Here is a 15785-nt window from a genome sequence, read left to right as displayed (position 1 = left end):
CACGCATTCACACCACCTTCTACCTTTACCCACCAGGGTTTAGAACACTATAATAACTGATTCTCTGTTAATCTGGAGAGGGGCTAAAACCATCTTACAACTAGACAAAAACAAGGCAGGAACAAGCTCATTCCTAGGCTTATAAAACAAGCCTTTACAGATAATTATGTTTTATTACTTTTCATTTTATGAGGACTGCATTATACAAAACAAATACCAGATGCCCATTTGTTGCATTTGGGGGAGAGGCAGAATCTCCGCAAGCACTGCTGTAAGCAGCTCTGCTTTTAATTAAATACAATAAATGCATAAAAATTAATACTGTTGGAAACCAGCAGGTAGGAAGCAAACAGATGCACTGTAGATGCTGGAAGACCCCCTCCCCTCCAAGCTCCTGCAGCAGAAGCAGCCACTCACCAGCCTATTGCTCAGGGCAGGAGCTCTCTGACCAAGACTCCTTATGCATTTCCCTTTAATGCATTTCCATTAATGCCAAACTTTGCAGATAACCAAAAGCTTTAAATAAATAAAAAAAAAAAAAAAAAAGAAAAAATAGGGAGAGGTGAAGTAAGCAAGATTTAACGCTACTTTTGTTAGACACCCATGCACTCACAGCCAGGAAAACCTGCAAAAAGACAATTTCTTAAAGATGGAAGAAAGATGGAGAAAGATAAGAGAGAAGGCAAGGAGGTGTAAAGGCAACCTTAAAGAAACCATCCAAAACCTGACACATCCTTCTACTGTTAAGTTGCCAGACTCATACAAAACACTCCCAAGTGGCCTGACAGAGGGTGTAGAACAAGCCTCTATACCTGAGATGAAGGACATGCATCTGAAACACGTGGACACAACCAGAGCCAATAACCAGCAAAAATGGGAAGCAGTTCCTGAAGGACAGTAAAACACAGCCAACTTTCCAGCAACTGCCAGACGTCAGCCATCCACCTCCCCAGAGGCACCACTATGAAATCTATTTCCCATTTTCAATGGTGGTTTCCTTTTTCATTTTAAGTGCATTATGATTCAATCATGGGGTGACAATAGACACTTTACTCAAGGCTGATACCAGCCCTACATTGTAAATCCAGTTTTCAACATCAGGTCTGATAATACTTTAAAGTTCTGCAGAGAAGACTGAAATTGTGTACACAAAATCTCATTGCAGTGGGGAGTCAGCTTCAATTTTTTTTTTTAAGTAGAGATTTTTTTTAAGATGTGGTGCAGCAATAAACACAAGGTAAACAGCAGTGGGATGGTTTCCATGCTTTGCTGCTCATTTTCAGGTTTCCATCTGTTCTATTTATCAAAGCTGAGGATGGGTCTCTTCTATTATCCTCCACCAGTGCATATCCTCAACCTACTTCCTAATCAAGTTTGTTTACAAATATTCATTAAATTCCATACTTTATTGGCCTAGACCAGGGTACCACAAGCTGCAATTACAGTAATCAGTGCATTGATTATTGTGAAACATGGCTACCCTAAGACCAAAGTTAAAGTAACGACTATTGCTATAACCAGTAACTACACCAACAGAGCACCCAGGGATGACACCACTATCTCTAAATTCTTAAATCACCAGTTTTAGACCTAAACAACACACACACACTGGAATAACAATACAATAATTCACACACTGTGAATTATTTTACTATGATCTGTGTCATAAAGTATTTTCATTAAAAATGAAAGAGTAAAAAAACTTTGCTAAAAAGGGTTATTATTACAGGTCATCAGAAATAGCTAATAAAACAAAAGATGGAAATCTGTTTTCACTGCAACTCACTAATGTTGTGATACAGAAAGTAAAGAGACAAGTGCCCTGGTTATTTTGGTTCTCAGCAACAGTACCTGAAACGGCCATCAGCAGGCAGTGAGGAAGAGCCCTGTCAATGAATGGCAATGATTTGTTGACACCTTTAGCACAAACAAGACAAGGACCAGGTGCCCCTGCACAAACACAGAGCAAGAGTCGACCCAGACCTCAAGGTACTCAATTCCTGAGCTCCACAGCAAAGACAGGAGGATCTGAGGAGAGCCAACAGCTGAGAAAACAGCCACCCCCATAGTTAGCTCCACATCAAGAGACATGCACAGAGTTTAGAGATGAGTGGGACTTAGGGGCTTCTACTGAGCTGAGGGGACCTGGAGCCTTCACACTGGGCACAGAGCTCAGGAAGCACCATCCATTTGTGACTGAGTGATGGGTGCTCCCTGCCCCAGCCAAGGGGTCCCTTGACAACATGTTCTCAGGGTCACTGAGCATGCAAGGCCCAGCTGGGGACAACCAGATGCTGCTCAGACCTTCCAGCTCTCATCGTGCCTCCAGCAACCCTGAATCAACACTGACAGGCAGATGGGACAGCAAGGTGATGCGCTACCCTCAGCTGAAGGTGAACAACCACCTCCTGCTATCAACAACTTAGGTACTTGTTCCCTTACACACCACATCTGCAAAAGCCATATTCCAAGGAACAAAGCTGAGATTTTATTACTGGTCTCTGCAAGTAAATTTTGGGAAGGCCATGGAGAAGTAATTGCATTTGTGTGCGTGCGAACTCACAAATTAACCCCAGGAACTCTGTTTATGGCGGGGGGGTCATTTACAAGGAGAGGTGAGAGCAGCAAGCACACGGACCCCTGACTTTGATGTGTCCCCCACCTGCCTTCCCCCAGCTCCAGCCGCTTGTGTGCTTTGATTACCCGAGCTTTCCCGCCACTGCTTCACTCAGCGGCTTTCATCTTGCCACAACAACAGCCCGTGAGAAGAAAGGGGGAGAGGGAAGAGGTGAGAAAGAAATAAAAAGAGAAAGATTTGGGGCTGGAAAAGTCAGCTTGGTAGAGGAAACTGGAAAGAACTGACATGCTCTCAGGCAGAGATGAAAGCACTACAAATAAGGGATGGGTCGCTCACTTATTAAAATTGTGGTATGATTTTAATGAGGAAAGTACATCTTTGGCACCTCCTTGAAATCCCTCCGATGAAAGAGCCACCCAACAATCTGGGACAGCTAAATTCAGTGCCATTTTTATCTTTTGTCAAATATGCATAAAAGCTTCTGAAGACAACTATCCAACACAAAACTGTAACAAAAAGTATTTTAAAATCTTACTTTAACTGACCCACAGGCCAGACTGACTATCAAACCTGAAGTGATGCCAAGCAGTGAAGAGAAGCCTAACACCAGCCTGAAGTAAAACTTGCGGAACTGTAGTAAAAAAGCAGGCAGGGAAAGGGGATGAAGAACAGTTACTAAAATACAGGACTGCCTGAAATATTTCTCTATCTTCAAAAAATGTTGCCTTGAAATTTCGACCTACTTCATTCACCTTGCTGCTATCAGATTTTTTATTATCCTCAGTTTTGAGAATTTGTCTGGCACTTAGTATGCAGGAGCAGTGCACAGGAATAGATCCTGCTGCCATAGATAATGCGGTTCTAAGGGAAACCCATCAATTGTTAATGGCCATGCAAATTGTTGAAACTAGAGAGTTATTCACAGTTATCTCGCTGTGATTTGGTAAGTGTCCATGCCTGATGTGATCACTCACTTGATATATTATTCCATTACAATTCAAGTAGTAGTCTTAGCTTTTGAGTTTAGAGAAAAAAAAGTGTAAGGGAGTGTGGAAGGGTGAAGGGATGTTATTTGTTTTAAATTATTTTGAACAGTTATACACACCTTCTTATGTAAAGTATGATAAATCCCTTCCTGCGACTACAGTCATGCCTTACTGAAACATTTAAATCCCCCCGATCAGAAACTAAAGGAGCTTAGCGTGCAACTTTAGACCATGATCCTGTGAAGCACTTTCTTATGCTTCAACCATACACATGGTGCACACATCCTCTGTGGCACTGGATCTTCCAGCTGAAGTTCACACCCTTTTACAATTTCTGATCAGGGTTTTCTACTGCTTATGCAAAAATTTGCTGGCATTTAATAAGCTATAGGCGTCTCCTCAAATCCATAATGCATTCACTCTCTCTTGCAGCAGCAACCTACTGATCATTAATTTTCAGCTTTATTGCAGCTCCAACATTTCAGCTGCTTTTTTTTTTTGCATCTTGTCTGAGATTTATTACTTCTAGCAAAGTGTACTTCAGTTTTTTCTATTTTGTTTGCTGATTTTTAAACCGCCCTTAAGGGGGAAGTGTTACTGTTCTTTATAAAATAATTCTGAAATCACAGTATTAAAAAATAAATCCTATAATTATGTTTCCCATTAGGATTAGATAAATTACATTTAATTAAAAGAAAAATCTGCTAGCACCCAGCACAATGGTTGGTGGCAAACTCCTAAGAGTTAAACATTCATGTGTTTATCTTCCTGAAGCAGCTGAGTCTATGAGCAGACACACCAAAACAGGCCTTCAGAGATATAAACTCAGACATTGTAACAAAAATTTCTCCCTCCCTTCAGATAAAGATTCTGATTTTTAGAAGCAGGCTCTGAATTTATTCTTCACTACTACAAAAACTACGATTCTGATGGGCTTTCTGGTAGTAACACACTGAACTACCTGACTGCACCACGAATTCCAGTATTGTGATAAAATGTCTGCAATTATTTGCCAGGCAAAAACCAGTATCAGAAGTCAAGATCTTCTAGGAGAATGAAGAAAAACAGGATTCCTACCCAAACGCTGCCACGCTCCCCTGTCTCCCGCACTGCTGTTGGTCAGGTGATGTTCTCCATCAACCTGAAGGCTGCAGGGGTCATAACACACATTGCAGCTCTAGCAAACTATTTATACCATGCTCCTTTTTACAGCCTCAGAGAACTAATTATTAACAGGATAGGATCCCCCACAGATACACTGAGCAAACACTACGGTATGCAATTTTCCTTTAGGAATTTACTGCTACGCGCAGGCCGTCAGCATCACGCTCTCAATTTTGTTTAGGAGCTGAAGAATGATTGATCTTATTGATTTGTGTCAACAGTCTGACATGGCCATATCGACCAGCTGTAATTTTGTAGGAGGAGCTGGGAAGGGAACTGGAGACTGCATTCTCTGTGGCACATCACCCTGCCCAAAGAGAAGATGATGTGAGAGATGCTGGTACAGCCACCAACGGGACCGCACTGGGACTCGAACCGACACAAGCGAGCGACGAGAGATTTCCCACGACCGTGTTTACAGCAAATCCACTGCTAAACACCCAAATGTATAATTATAATCTATTATAATTATGCAAAGAAGTAACATTTCAGAAAGGCCTTCTCATTTCTCATTCTTAGCATTGAATACTTTTGTTTTGCAGCCAATCAACTAAATTAGCCCTAATTCTGTTTCATTCATAAACACAAAGAGGATATTAGAGGGGGAAAAAGTGAATAAATGGAAAATTCACTTAGGAACCCAGGAATTATTTTGTTCTCATGTATTTCTGGACTAGAAACCATCATGGAGAAATAAGTCAACTTACAGAAGCTTTACTGAATTTGCTAACTGCACTGCAGGAGTCCTTGGAGGAGTGATCAGGAATGACAGCGCTTCAGTGCCTGGAAAAGCAATGGTCTTTGGTAGCAGCTGAGTGAAGCAAGGAGAGTTAAAAGGTTCATATACCAAACATGTCCTCACTCAGGACAAGTAAAACCCAAAAAAAAGCTTTAGAGGCTATTTGCCCTCACCAGACACACAGACGAGAGCTGCTTTATACTGCTTCTGACAACTGTCACCTTTTATTGGAAAATAATTTCAGACCAATGCTCAGTGATGCTTCCTGAGAAGGGGATACAGAAGTAGTATTTCAGTTTTACACAGGCTTTAAACATTATAAAGCACTAAAGTAAACCTCCAAAATGCTTAGGAAAAGCAATGACTCCTTTCCATTTTAAAAGCATATGGAAACATAAGCATGGTTGCCAGTGGCAATCCTGGCTGTCAGACTGCAGGCTTGAGACATCCAGGCAAGAGAAGGCAGGAGCTCCTGCAACAGCTCTGCCAGCACCTCACTTCTCCCAGGGACTGCAGGAGGGTTGAAACGTCTGTCTCACTGGAGTATGAAATGGGGGCCTTATTTACCTGATACAAACATCCCAGCCCTACCACCTTTCAGGGAACATCCATTTAGCATCCTGGCCAAGAAGACAGCACTGAGCCACCCGAAAAACTGAAGGTAAATCTCAGCAAGAATTGGTGGGAGAGACAAGTGCAGAAACACAAGATATTTAAAGAAAACGGCCTCTTCTTTCTCCTATTATTGAGCAGGCCTAACCCTCCTGACTGCTTGCAGTTATGTTTTCTTGTTCTAAGAAATGATAAGATTTTAGGAAATCAGATTGCACTTGGGAAGCCATCAGCCTGGCAGCACTCATACTAGTTTTTCCCAGAAAAGCAGTTAAGACACAACATTTTGCTGAGATAGGGCCTGTATTACTTACAACACTACTTCCCCCTTCTCATTTGAAATGAATCTCTTCTCTTTCATTCTCATTCGGAATTAATTTCTTAAACTAATTTCTCCTGCACCACAACAGTACACTGATCTCCCACCTCTTGGCCTTCAAACACCCTCCCAGGCTATGTGGCTCCCCGGCCACAATACCAGGATAGTTTCTTCTAGTGTGGCTGTCAAATTGTTACAAATTATAATTTGTTGTAAAAGTGGAAGAAAGGACTCCCACCGTTCTCTGGCTAGAATCTTTAATTGCTCTGGTGCACACCTGGTATCTCAGGCACCCCCTGCCACAGCTCCCTCCCTCCCAGTCTTCTCTAGAGACCTCGGGGTGAGTTGTATCAGCATTACATAGTAGCAATGCTCCCTACAGTGGACTGAGGAGGCTCCCAAATTAAAGGCAAAACAGTGATGATACACGTCCTACTTCCTCCTGAAATTTGTATTGAAAAAGAGCAACACAAAGCCTCACATAAAAGTACAGCATAGCTAGGTCAACACAGGAAGAGGAACAAATCTATAGCTCAGTGAAACCTGTATGTCCCAAATACTTGGAAATGTGGAAAGGTGCAGAACCTTAAATGTAACCTGAAGTTATATTCACACATTCCCACAGGCTAAACTAATATCCATATGACATGAGACAAGAGTATAAATCTTGCATTATCATCTAGATATAGCCAAGTCCATGAGAAGTCAGTCACCTTAGCAGCTCAGAACACTGCATTTAACTCCACTCACAGGCAAGACAGTTGTCCAAGTACCTACCAATGATTCTTCTCTAGTTAGCAAAATAGTTTGTTTACTCAAGACCACAAAACTCTGTGGATTTTCTGAAAAAAAGCCTTCAGAGAGAAAAGGAAAACAATCACAGATAATACTCCAGAAATCATCAGATTACAGCACATTCTCTTGACTCACATCTGTTGAGTAAATAAGTGCTTCGTGCAGACCAGTTTCATTTACTTCCCTCTCCTGCAAGCAGCTGCTGGTTTACTTTCCAGCAGGCTGTTCCAGGACTATATGTGGGGCAAAAGGATTATCTGCAGCAGTCAGAGCAGTAGTCGTTTCCATTCGGGTTTGTCCCATTCTCCCCGTGAGATGCACCACTTCACAGATGCATGGATGCAAACAGGCCACAGCTGGGAACACCCTCAATGCAGCAGGGAGCAGCAGGCAGCTGCACACAACTCGCAAGAGAATCCCAAATTCAGCCACCTCTCTCCTTTAGGAGCAGTTTCAGGGGATACTTTAGGCCACTACAGAACATCCTGCAGAAGTCAGACTTGGCCCTGTGAAATACCCAGACAGGGAGGGTAAGAAGGCAGGAACACCAAGGGATGCTCTGCAGCACTTACTTGCTGAGGCCACCTCACTGGAGGCACAAGAAGACTTTCTCTTGCCAAAATAGGTAGCTGTAACTGTTACTCTCAGCTCAGTTCTGATCTGGGTTCAACAAGCCCTTGAAACTACTTTGTTTCCAGATTAATTCTACTTAAAATGATGACTCAGATAATTTTTTTCTTTGAATTTTGTTCTGTCATCAACTGTCTCTTCAATGATGAGTATTTATCGATAAACTATCCTAGATCAATTTTCCTAGGCAGGAAAAATAAAAGCAGAGCCCCTTGAGCTGTGAAAGCTCACATACATTGTGCATGCAGAAAACATCTGCTGCAGACCAGATCACCCATCTACTGTAATGCTTTGTCACCACACAGCCTCATATAAGATGCTTCATAGAAAGACACAGAAAGGCCTGGGGCAACCAATTATAATAATAACTCACCCCACAAGAAAACTTAATTACTTGAGGTTAGGAGGGCGTCTGGTTTAAGGCCAGCGGGCAGGGTGGGCTCCTCTGCCAGTGCCTGACCCTGCACACGCGGCAGTGCCCAGCACCGCTCGCACGGGGAACGCGCGCATGGACCCACCCGCTCCCACGCGCATCCACCGAGGGAAGAGCCTGCTGCCAGCGGCCAGCTGAGGAGGGCACGGTGCCTGTGAGCTTAGGGATGCCCCGTGGCCCCTGCTCCCAGCTCCTGCCAGGGCATCAGCCTGGAGCCTCTGGAAGCTCCTACCCCTCAGGGCCCTACTTGCGTTAAATCAGCATCAACAGCCACATAAGGACACTGCAATACATACAGAGAGCAAGAGGAAGAACACAACAGAGCAAGTCCTCTTTCTCAGACATCCATTAAAGCTTTGTTATTTACCTGTTTATTGCATTTTGGATAAATGTATTGTAAACCAGAAAAATTTCCAGTTTCTCAAAAAAGTCAATATTTAAAAGTAGTCTGGTGGGGACAGGTCTCTGTAGGAACCAAGTTTCTCTGGGAAAATGCCCAAGCACTCTCAGTAGTTTTTGAGTTTTATCCAAGCTCCCAAAACAGCCTGGTGATATACAAGATGCCCTGACTGGTCCCCATCTCACTTCAGATGTCCTGGACAGCAGCCACCCTGAACCTGGGTGATTTCTGAGACCTGTCCTAAATAGCTGCATATGAGCTGCCTTGTGAAGGCTTTTAGATAATTAAAAAAATAATCCAGTGAGTGATTAAGTGTGGCATTTACATTTGTATTTTAGTACAATACACAGAAGCTCAGTATATTACAAGTACAAGAATTTCACCTTTGTTTGAAACATGCACATACAAGCATATGGAGCATTCACATTATCATCACAAGTTGGACAGACAAGCCTAAGCCTTACTCCACATTCTCCTGCCAGTCTGCTGAGTGGCAGTCATCCCTCGTGTGCACTTCTACCACTTCTTTTTTCAGTATGTGTATTTTATTCCTACTAGGAAGGAAGCAAAACTAAAACCCTCTTTTCTTCCCATTCTGTACCTATTGCATGACTGTGACCATTACTCACGATTTTCAAGGGTGGCAAGTTCAGCTGTGATTGGCACATGTTCCACCAGTAGAGTGCACACCAGGTAAACCTACCGGGTACTAGGCATCAATGAAAATGTTCAGCTGGATACATTCTCCTGCAGAAGTACACATCCAACCCTACCTAGTGCTACTGTGTGCCCTGCAGAGATGTCTCCCCGGTGTAAGCTCGCAGGGTGCTGCTGCTCTCCCCTTCTGCCCGCACCCACAGCCCCAGGCCGATCTGCGAGCAGCTCCTGCCATAGGCTCCTCCTCCACTACCACACGCCTCCAAACTCCTCTGGCAGAACTAGTCCCACTCATGAGGTCCTGCATGTTTTACCTCCTTTTCTCAGTTCAGTCATGATCACACAGGCTTTTTGAGCACTGACCAGTCAAAAAACCTAGTCGATAAAGCACACCTCATTATCCTATTTGCCCTCCACCATAGCTCACTTTTCTCCAAAAATACATTTTTTTCTCACTTTTCCTCCTCCATTCTACTCCCTTCTTCTTTTTTTCCCCTTTTGCTTCATTCTCATCATTAACTTTAGATATCAAGCATGGATGAGGAAAAAGTCTCCTTGCATGAGCTTCTGGTGCGACCTTATGTTTTTTGATACTATCTCCCCTACCCTCTCCATCCTCCGAGGGCAGGGTTGCTGCAGGTCAGGGGATATACCACAGACATTATTTTACTTTCCTAGAAAGATTCTCATTTTGGTGCAAACTTCTTCTCTGCATCTGGCTTCACTAGAACATTACATTCCTCCATTGCTTTTGGTATCCACAGTCATTTATATTACCTTCCAAAAAGTAATTATTTGGAACCAGTTAAGCCTGTATATGAATTCTGCCTTTGTTTAAAACACATTGTACATATGTATATATTTAGACCGTCATTAAATATTTAAGAGGCTGTCTTCAAACTTCAGCAGCAGCAGCTTTTATTCCCTTAACCCTTTGTGAAATGGAAAGCTTGAGGCTGAAATCTTATTGTGGAGGAATTCAGAAAGCCCAGCTGCCTTAGTGCTGGGTGACAAAGGCCACCTCTGACAACCAAGGACACTGTAAAGAAAACCAGAGGTTTTCTTTGTTTTCTTTTATATCCTGTTTGCCAGCGGTCTAATCATGATAATGTAATTCATTTTAGCCTGCCTCAGCTTTATCTGCTGAGATGCATAACTAGGATGCAAATTAATTAGCTGTGACATACAGATGGATCTTTCAATACAATTCACAGAGACAGTCAAATACACACATGCCCATCCATGCTTTCCCCAAACAAAGAAAGACACTCTACACATTTTTCCAGAGGTCAGGAAGTCAGCTTGCTTGGCTTTTTCAATCTCCTAGAGAGGAAACACCACATCCAGCAGACAGGTGGACCTCATGTGAACCCAATACCAAATGTTACACTCTAGATGAAACCCCACCACAAGTAACTTGTGATTTGTGCAGCCCCACACCCAACACATCAGGGTAGCACCACTACCCTGCTAACACAAGGTTAGCACGTTTTAAAATCTGGTCACCTAATTTACCAGCTTAGCAAGGCCTCTAACCTAGACCAAATCATTCATACATCACCCTGGCAAGCACTGGTATCTCAAGACCAGCTCTCCATGGCCAGGGCACCTACACTACTTTCACATGAAGTGGTGTAAGTATCACAGCAAAGGATAGGAAAATCAGTACAGAAAAGCACAATATGCAACTCCCAATTGTATATGGATATGCCAACAGACGTATCCTGGAGAGTATGTTTTTCCTTTTTTTTTTATTAAAACCCTTGAAGATGCATTGTTAAATCCAAGCCCCAAATGCCTCACAAGAGCCACTCCACGTGCAGTTTTCAAGGCCCAGATATATTTAGAGACACTTCTTTCCAAGCACTACAGCCTCACTGATGATCGGATGCTGCTTTACGTGGGATGAAAAATGGAGTTCCTTCTACAGCTTTCACAGCTGAGTTACACATCAGCACAGAAGCATTTCAACTGGACAGCTGTGTCATGCTACCTTGGGGATGTGACCCTAGCAGACTTTTTGAAGGGAGTGGAGCCCCAGGCACGGTCCCTACGGGCACAGAGGAGGCAGCAGAAGACACAGGCGCTGGCAGGACGCGGTGCTGGCAGAGCAGCAGATGGCACACTCGGCTGTGCATCGGCACCGAGGCACCAGTGGGAAGGGGCAGCAGCACACTCTGCCAGGTGCCCTCACTCCGGGAAGATGCGGGGTCAAAGAGCTGCAGCATCTGCAGCTGTTCACTAGAGCAAACCCCTCCACCTCAGCAGCCTGACCACAGACCGAGCTTGCCTCAATTCTTGGCGTAATCTTATTTTCTTGACAGCATCAGTTTTTAGGTCCTGTCTTTTAACAGCAGCATTGCAACAAATGTTGAAGTCCCCCACCCCAGATCCAGCTGCATCCTAGCAGCGAGTATGCTTTCTGTATGAATAGCATGGCATAGTGTGTACAGCTGGGTGCATGCTATCATATCCCCTGAGGGTTGCTATAGACAAATTTCACCACAGTAAGTGGCAAAGACACTTAGGGGGAGCAGAACTCACAGGGAGAGGTCTATCTTCTATTAAACCAAATGGCATAGCTGTAAAAAAATCGGACTCACACCTGTGAAACCACAGGCAGGTATGTTTGGTTTTATGACAACTTGACAGCACACACACTGTAGTATACAGCAAATAACCAGGCTTTTCCCCCATCTGTAAATTAGCTCCAATTGCTCAGATCTAAAAACAAAAAACCAATACACCCTGAAAGGCTGCAACTGTCAGGTCTCCCTTCTTTCCCAAAGCATATATTCCCTGAAGGAGATCACAAGCCAAAGGGACTCCCGGGTGATAAATAACATGAGCTTAGCTTAGTATCTCTACTGATCATTTGGCACTGATGCTGTATCACTTCCACATATGCATTATTTCACCATTTGCCCATCAGTTTCCTGAAAATGAATGGGATTAAAAGTCCACTGAGTATTTGCACTGCTTTTTCCTCCCCCTCTGCAGCAGAATTACAGTAACCAAAAGGTGAGCAGAGTTCACCCAGGCACTTCACGCAGGCTTCTCGACTTTGCAATGCTGACCTTCCCGGTCTCTTCCCAACCCCCAGGGATAGTTTTGGTGGAGAAACAGACAGCCAGTCGGAAATTTTCACCAGTATTAATGCCAACGTAGTTTCTTCCCAAATACTCTCCAGAAGTATTTTTCCACCCACGTTCCCCTGTGCACCACAAAACCCTCCAGCCGTTGGCAGCTCTGGGTGCAGCTCCCACTGCACATCACGCACTGCTGTACAGCTGGTCTGTTTTAATTCAGCATGTAATTCATGCTACCCAGGAAATATTCTCATGTGAAAAACTTCATATACAGGAACCTATTCTGCAGCAAACATAGCGGTGGTCGGCATTTAAATAAACTAATCAGCTGCAAACGGCTTAGTCAGCATCGCAATCCTGGAGGTAATTCCCAGAAGCGATTTTCCCGGCAGCTATATATACAAACCTAAAAAGCAGACTGGAAGACAAGGGCAGCAGCACAGCGAGACAAAATTTGGCTTCACAGTGACATTATCAACAAATAAAAATAAAACTCGAGGAAAGGTAAGCAACCAGGCGTTCACAGAAAGCACACACTGAGCTCGCATCACTGGTGTATCCTCTCACATATGAAAACCAGAAATTCAGACACAGGACACAAACAGAGCCAACACTCCTTCCTTCACTGATACTGTGCTGGTTTGAACTGAGAGGAAAAACACGGCAAGGCAAGTTACAGACTTGTCTGTGGAGATACACAGACACAGGTCACACGCCAGGCAGTGCTTTTTGGAGAGCGCATCCCAACCATCACCCTCAGCAACCAACCCACTTCGGGAGCCTGGCTCACATGCGACCTGAAGAGACCTGAGGACTCGTACAAACTTTGTCTGAGGGCAGGGAAGGCACAGGGCATCTGGCCTAAGAGGCACTGGGGGACAAAAAGCAGTGCCAAATGCCAGCGCATCCTCCAGGAGCACCTCCGCCGCTGGCAAGGTTTGGAAAGCCATAAGGCTGCGCATGCAGGTCACAGTCCCTGGGCAGGACACAGCATCGCCCTTCAGTGCCAGCTCCCCCGGCCGAGGCAGCACGGAGCCGGCCGGCTGCCTCACGGGTGCCGGGAGAAGCCACCGACTCGCCCAAAGCAGCGATGAACGCCTTCCTCTGGCCGCTGCCAGCGCACTGGCACACATCTGCTCCTATCTGCCCGGCGGCGGCGGGCATGCCCTGGGGATACAAGCACGGGGAAGGGGCACCGCTCACTTACTTTTCGTATTCGGCGTTGTCTCGATCGCAGCGCGAATCCTTGTGCTTTTGCCAGTCTTTGCCATGCTTGCAGGTGGTCAGGAGGACAACATCCTCTCCGTTATGGACGTGATATAAGGCATTCCTGGTGTCTGACCCTATCCCCGTCAGGTACCTTTTCCCCTTGAATACCAACATGTACTTCCTGAGAGGAGGGATGGTGTTAAACCTCAAAAATCCCTTCTCCCCTCCTGTCCTAGGATGATCCTTAGAAAAAAGCGGGATAGAAACGTCAAAGTTGGGTCTGAAGTTTTCAGTACTGATGCTGGCTTTGGCCAGCATAGCCTGGCCAATGTCGAACCCCACATCCTCAGTGTAGTCGGGCCAGGTGCCGGAGTATAAATTAAAAATTAGGTGGTTTCTGCCGTTGTTCCACAGGTGGAGGCTCTGCACCTTGGAGCGGAGGTTGTGCACATACTGGGGCGAGAGCTGGTCTCGGTCCAGCGTGTCCAGGCTGAGGACGAAAAGGCAGGCCTGCCCGGGGTCCGAGGTGTAGAACCGGGAGCCCTCGATAGCGGCCAGGACGTTTTGGTAGCTCTCGGCGATCTTCTCTCCCTTCTGCTGCGGGTACACGTAGACCTTGAAGCCGTTTTTCCGGCACTGGGCGAAGTCGAAGCAGGACTCCATGCGGCAGCGGCGCCCGCGGTAGAGGCCGGCGCTGGCGTCCCGCCGCTGACGGGGGGAGACGCGCCCGCCGCCCTCGGGGCCCGGGCGCTCGGCGGGCGCGAAGGGCCGCAGGGCGTCGGGGAAGCGGGGCCAGGGCCGCTCGGCGCCGCCGGGGCGCGGGCCATGCCGGCTACCGGGCGGCGGGTGCCGGGCCGCCCGCAGCCGCACACCTCCCAGGTAGAGCAGCAGGGCAAGACAGGTGCCGGCAGAGAGCAGCGTCAGGTAGCGTTTTTTGGCCTGCATGTGTCCGGCGGGGGTCCGGGGGGCTGCGGAGGAAGGCGGGGGCAGCCCGAGCTCGCCGGGCGCCGCTCTCAGCTCCGCTCCGCCATCTTCCCGCCGGCGAGCGCTTCAAACTCTCTTCGCCCACCTCCGCTCGGCGCCGTTCCCCAAGCCGCCGGCCGCGGCCGCGCATGTGGGCGACCGCCGCAACTTTCTCGCCGCCGGTGTCTCAGGGGCGGCGGGCGGCGGCCCGGCGGCGGCCCGGCGGGGCGCCCCGCATGCACTCAGGGCCGGCCCCCCGCGCGGGGCGGGCACCGGGCAGCGCCGCTCCCGCCTTCCCGCCGCTGCCGGCGCTCGGCTCCGCCACGCTCCCGCCCACCCCTCTCCGCCCCGCGCCGCCAGCCCAGCCCAGCCCAGCCCGGCCCGGCCCAGCCCAGTCCAGCCCCGTCGGCTCACAGCCCGCGGCCGCCGCGCCGCAGCCTGACGAAGCCCCGCATCGCCCGGCGCCCCACGCCTGGCCTGGGCGTCGCTCGCTCCTCGCCTCGCTCCCGCTGAATGGCCCCCAGGACAGAGCAGCGGCGGCGAGGACCCTCCTCCCTCCTCTTCTCCTCCTCCCTCTCTTTCTCCTCCTCCCTCTCTTGCTCGCCCCTCCCTCCTTCCCCGCCTCCCCCGGGCCGCGGCAGCAGCGGCCGCCGAGCCCCGCGCTCGCCCACCCCGCCCGCCCGGGGCCGCGACCCCCGCCCGCCGCACCCGGCCCGCGCCGCCCCCGCCCCGGCCCCGCGCGCTGACCTCACCCCGCCGCGCACCCCGCGCCCCCATTGGCGGGCGTCACGTCCGGGGGGGCGGGGCTTCCGCCGCGCCCATTCATAACCCGGCGGGCGGGGGGCGCCGCTGCTGAGGTAGCACTGAGGGATCCCGGGGGGCGCTGACCGGGCCAGGTGCTCGGGGCTGCCCTGTGGGGTAGCATCCAGTGACCCCCGGCTCGAGGGCTCCTTCGCCCCCCCCTGCCAGTGCAGCCCTCAGCCCCTGGCTGAGGGTGCCCCGAGCCGGCTCTGTGCCGGCGCCGCCGCTGCCGCCCCCTGCCGAGTGCGGCGCCGCTGTGCTGGAGCGGCCCCGAGGGAACAGACCCGAAACCGGGGCTGAGACCTAAAAGCCCAGCAGCGAGGCGCCTGGTAACAAGAGTTCTGTGTGCTGCGAGCAGGGCTGGGGACTGCGGTCCCGGCCTCTCTCCCCGGCGGGGCCGGCCGGGACGT

The 15785-nt window shown here is 48.1% G+C and overlaps 1 protein-coding gene across 1 annotated transcript in view; it reads right to left on the bottom strand.

Annotated features, from left to right (window-relative positions):
• Window positions 1-14918, bottom strand: part of EXT1 (exostosin glycosyltransferase 1) — a 181000-nt gene extending 166082 nt beyond the window's left edge. Inside the window, exon 1 of the mRNA XM_071421691.1 lies at window positions 13610-14918. Coding sequence (XP_071277792.1) covers window positions 13610-14556 — 947 coding nt within the window. The 5' untranslated portion in view covers window positions 14557-14918. The remainder of the gene's footprint in view (window positions 1-13609) is intronic.
• Between the last annotated feature and the right edge of the window lie 867 nt (window positions 14919-15785).

The sequence above is a fragment of the Agelaius tricolor genome, unplaced genomic scaffold, assembly GCF_023055355.1.
Source record: "Agelaius tricolor isolate 1412-34295 unplaced genomic scaffold, bAgeTri1.0.p SCAF_2, whole genome shotgun sequence".
NCBI lineage: Eukaryota > Metazoa > Chordata > Aves > Passeriformes > Icteridae > Agelaius > Agelaius tricolor.
This window is presented reverse-complemented; position numbering and strand designations above follow the sequence as displayed.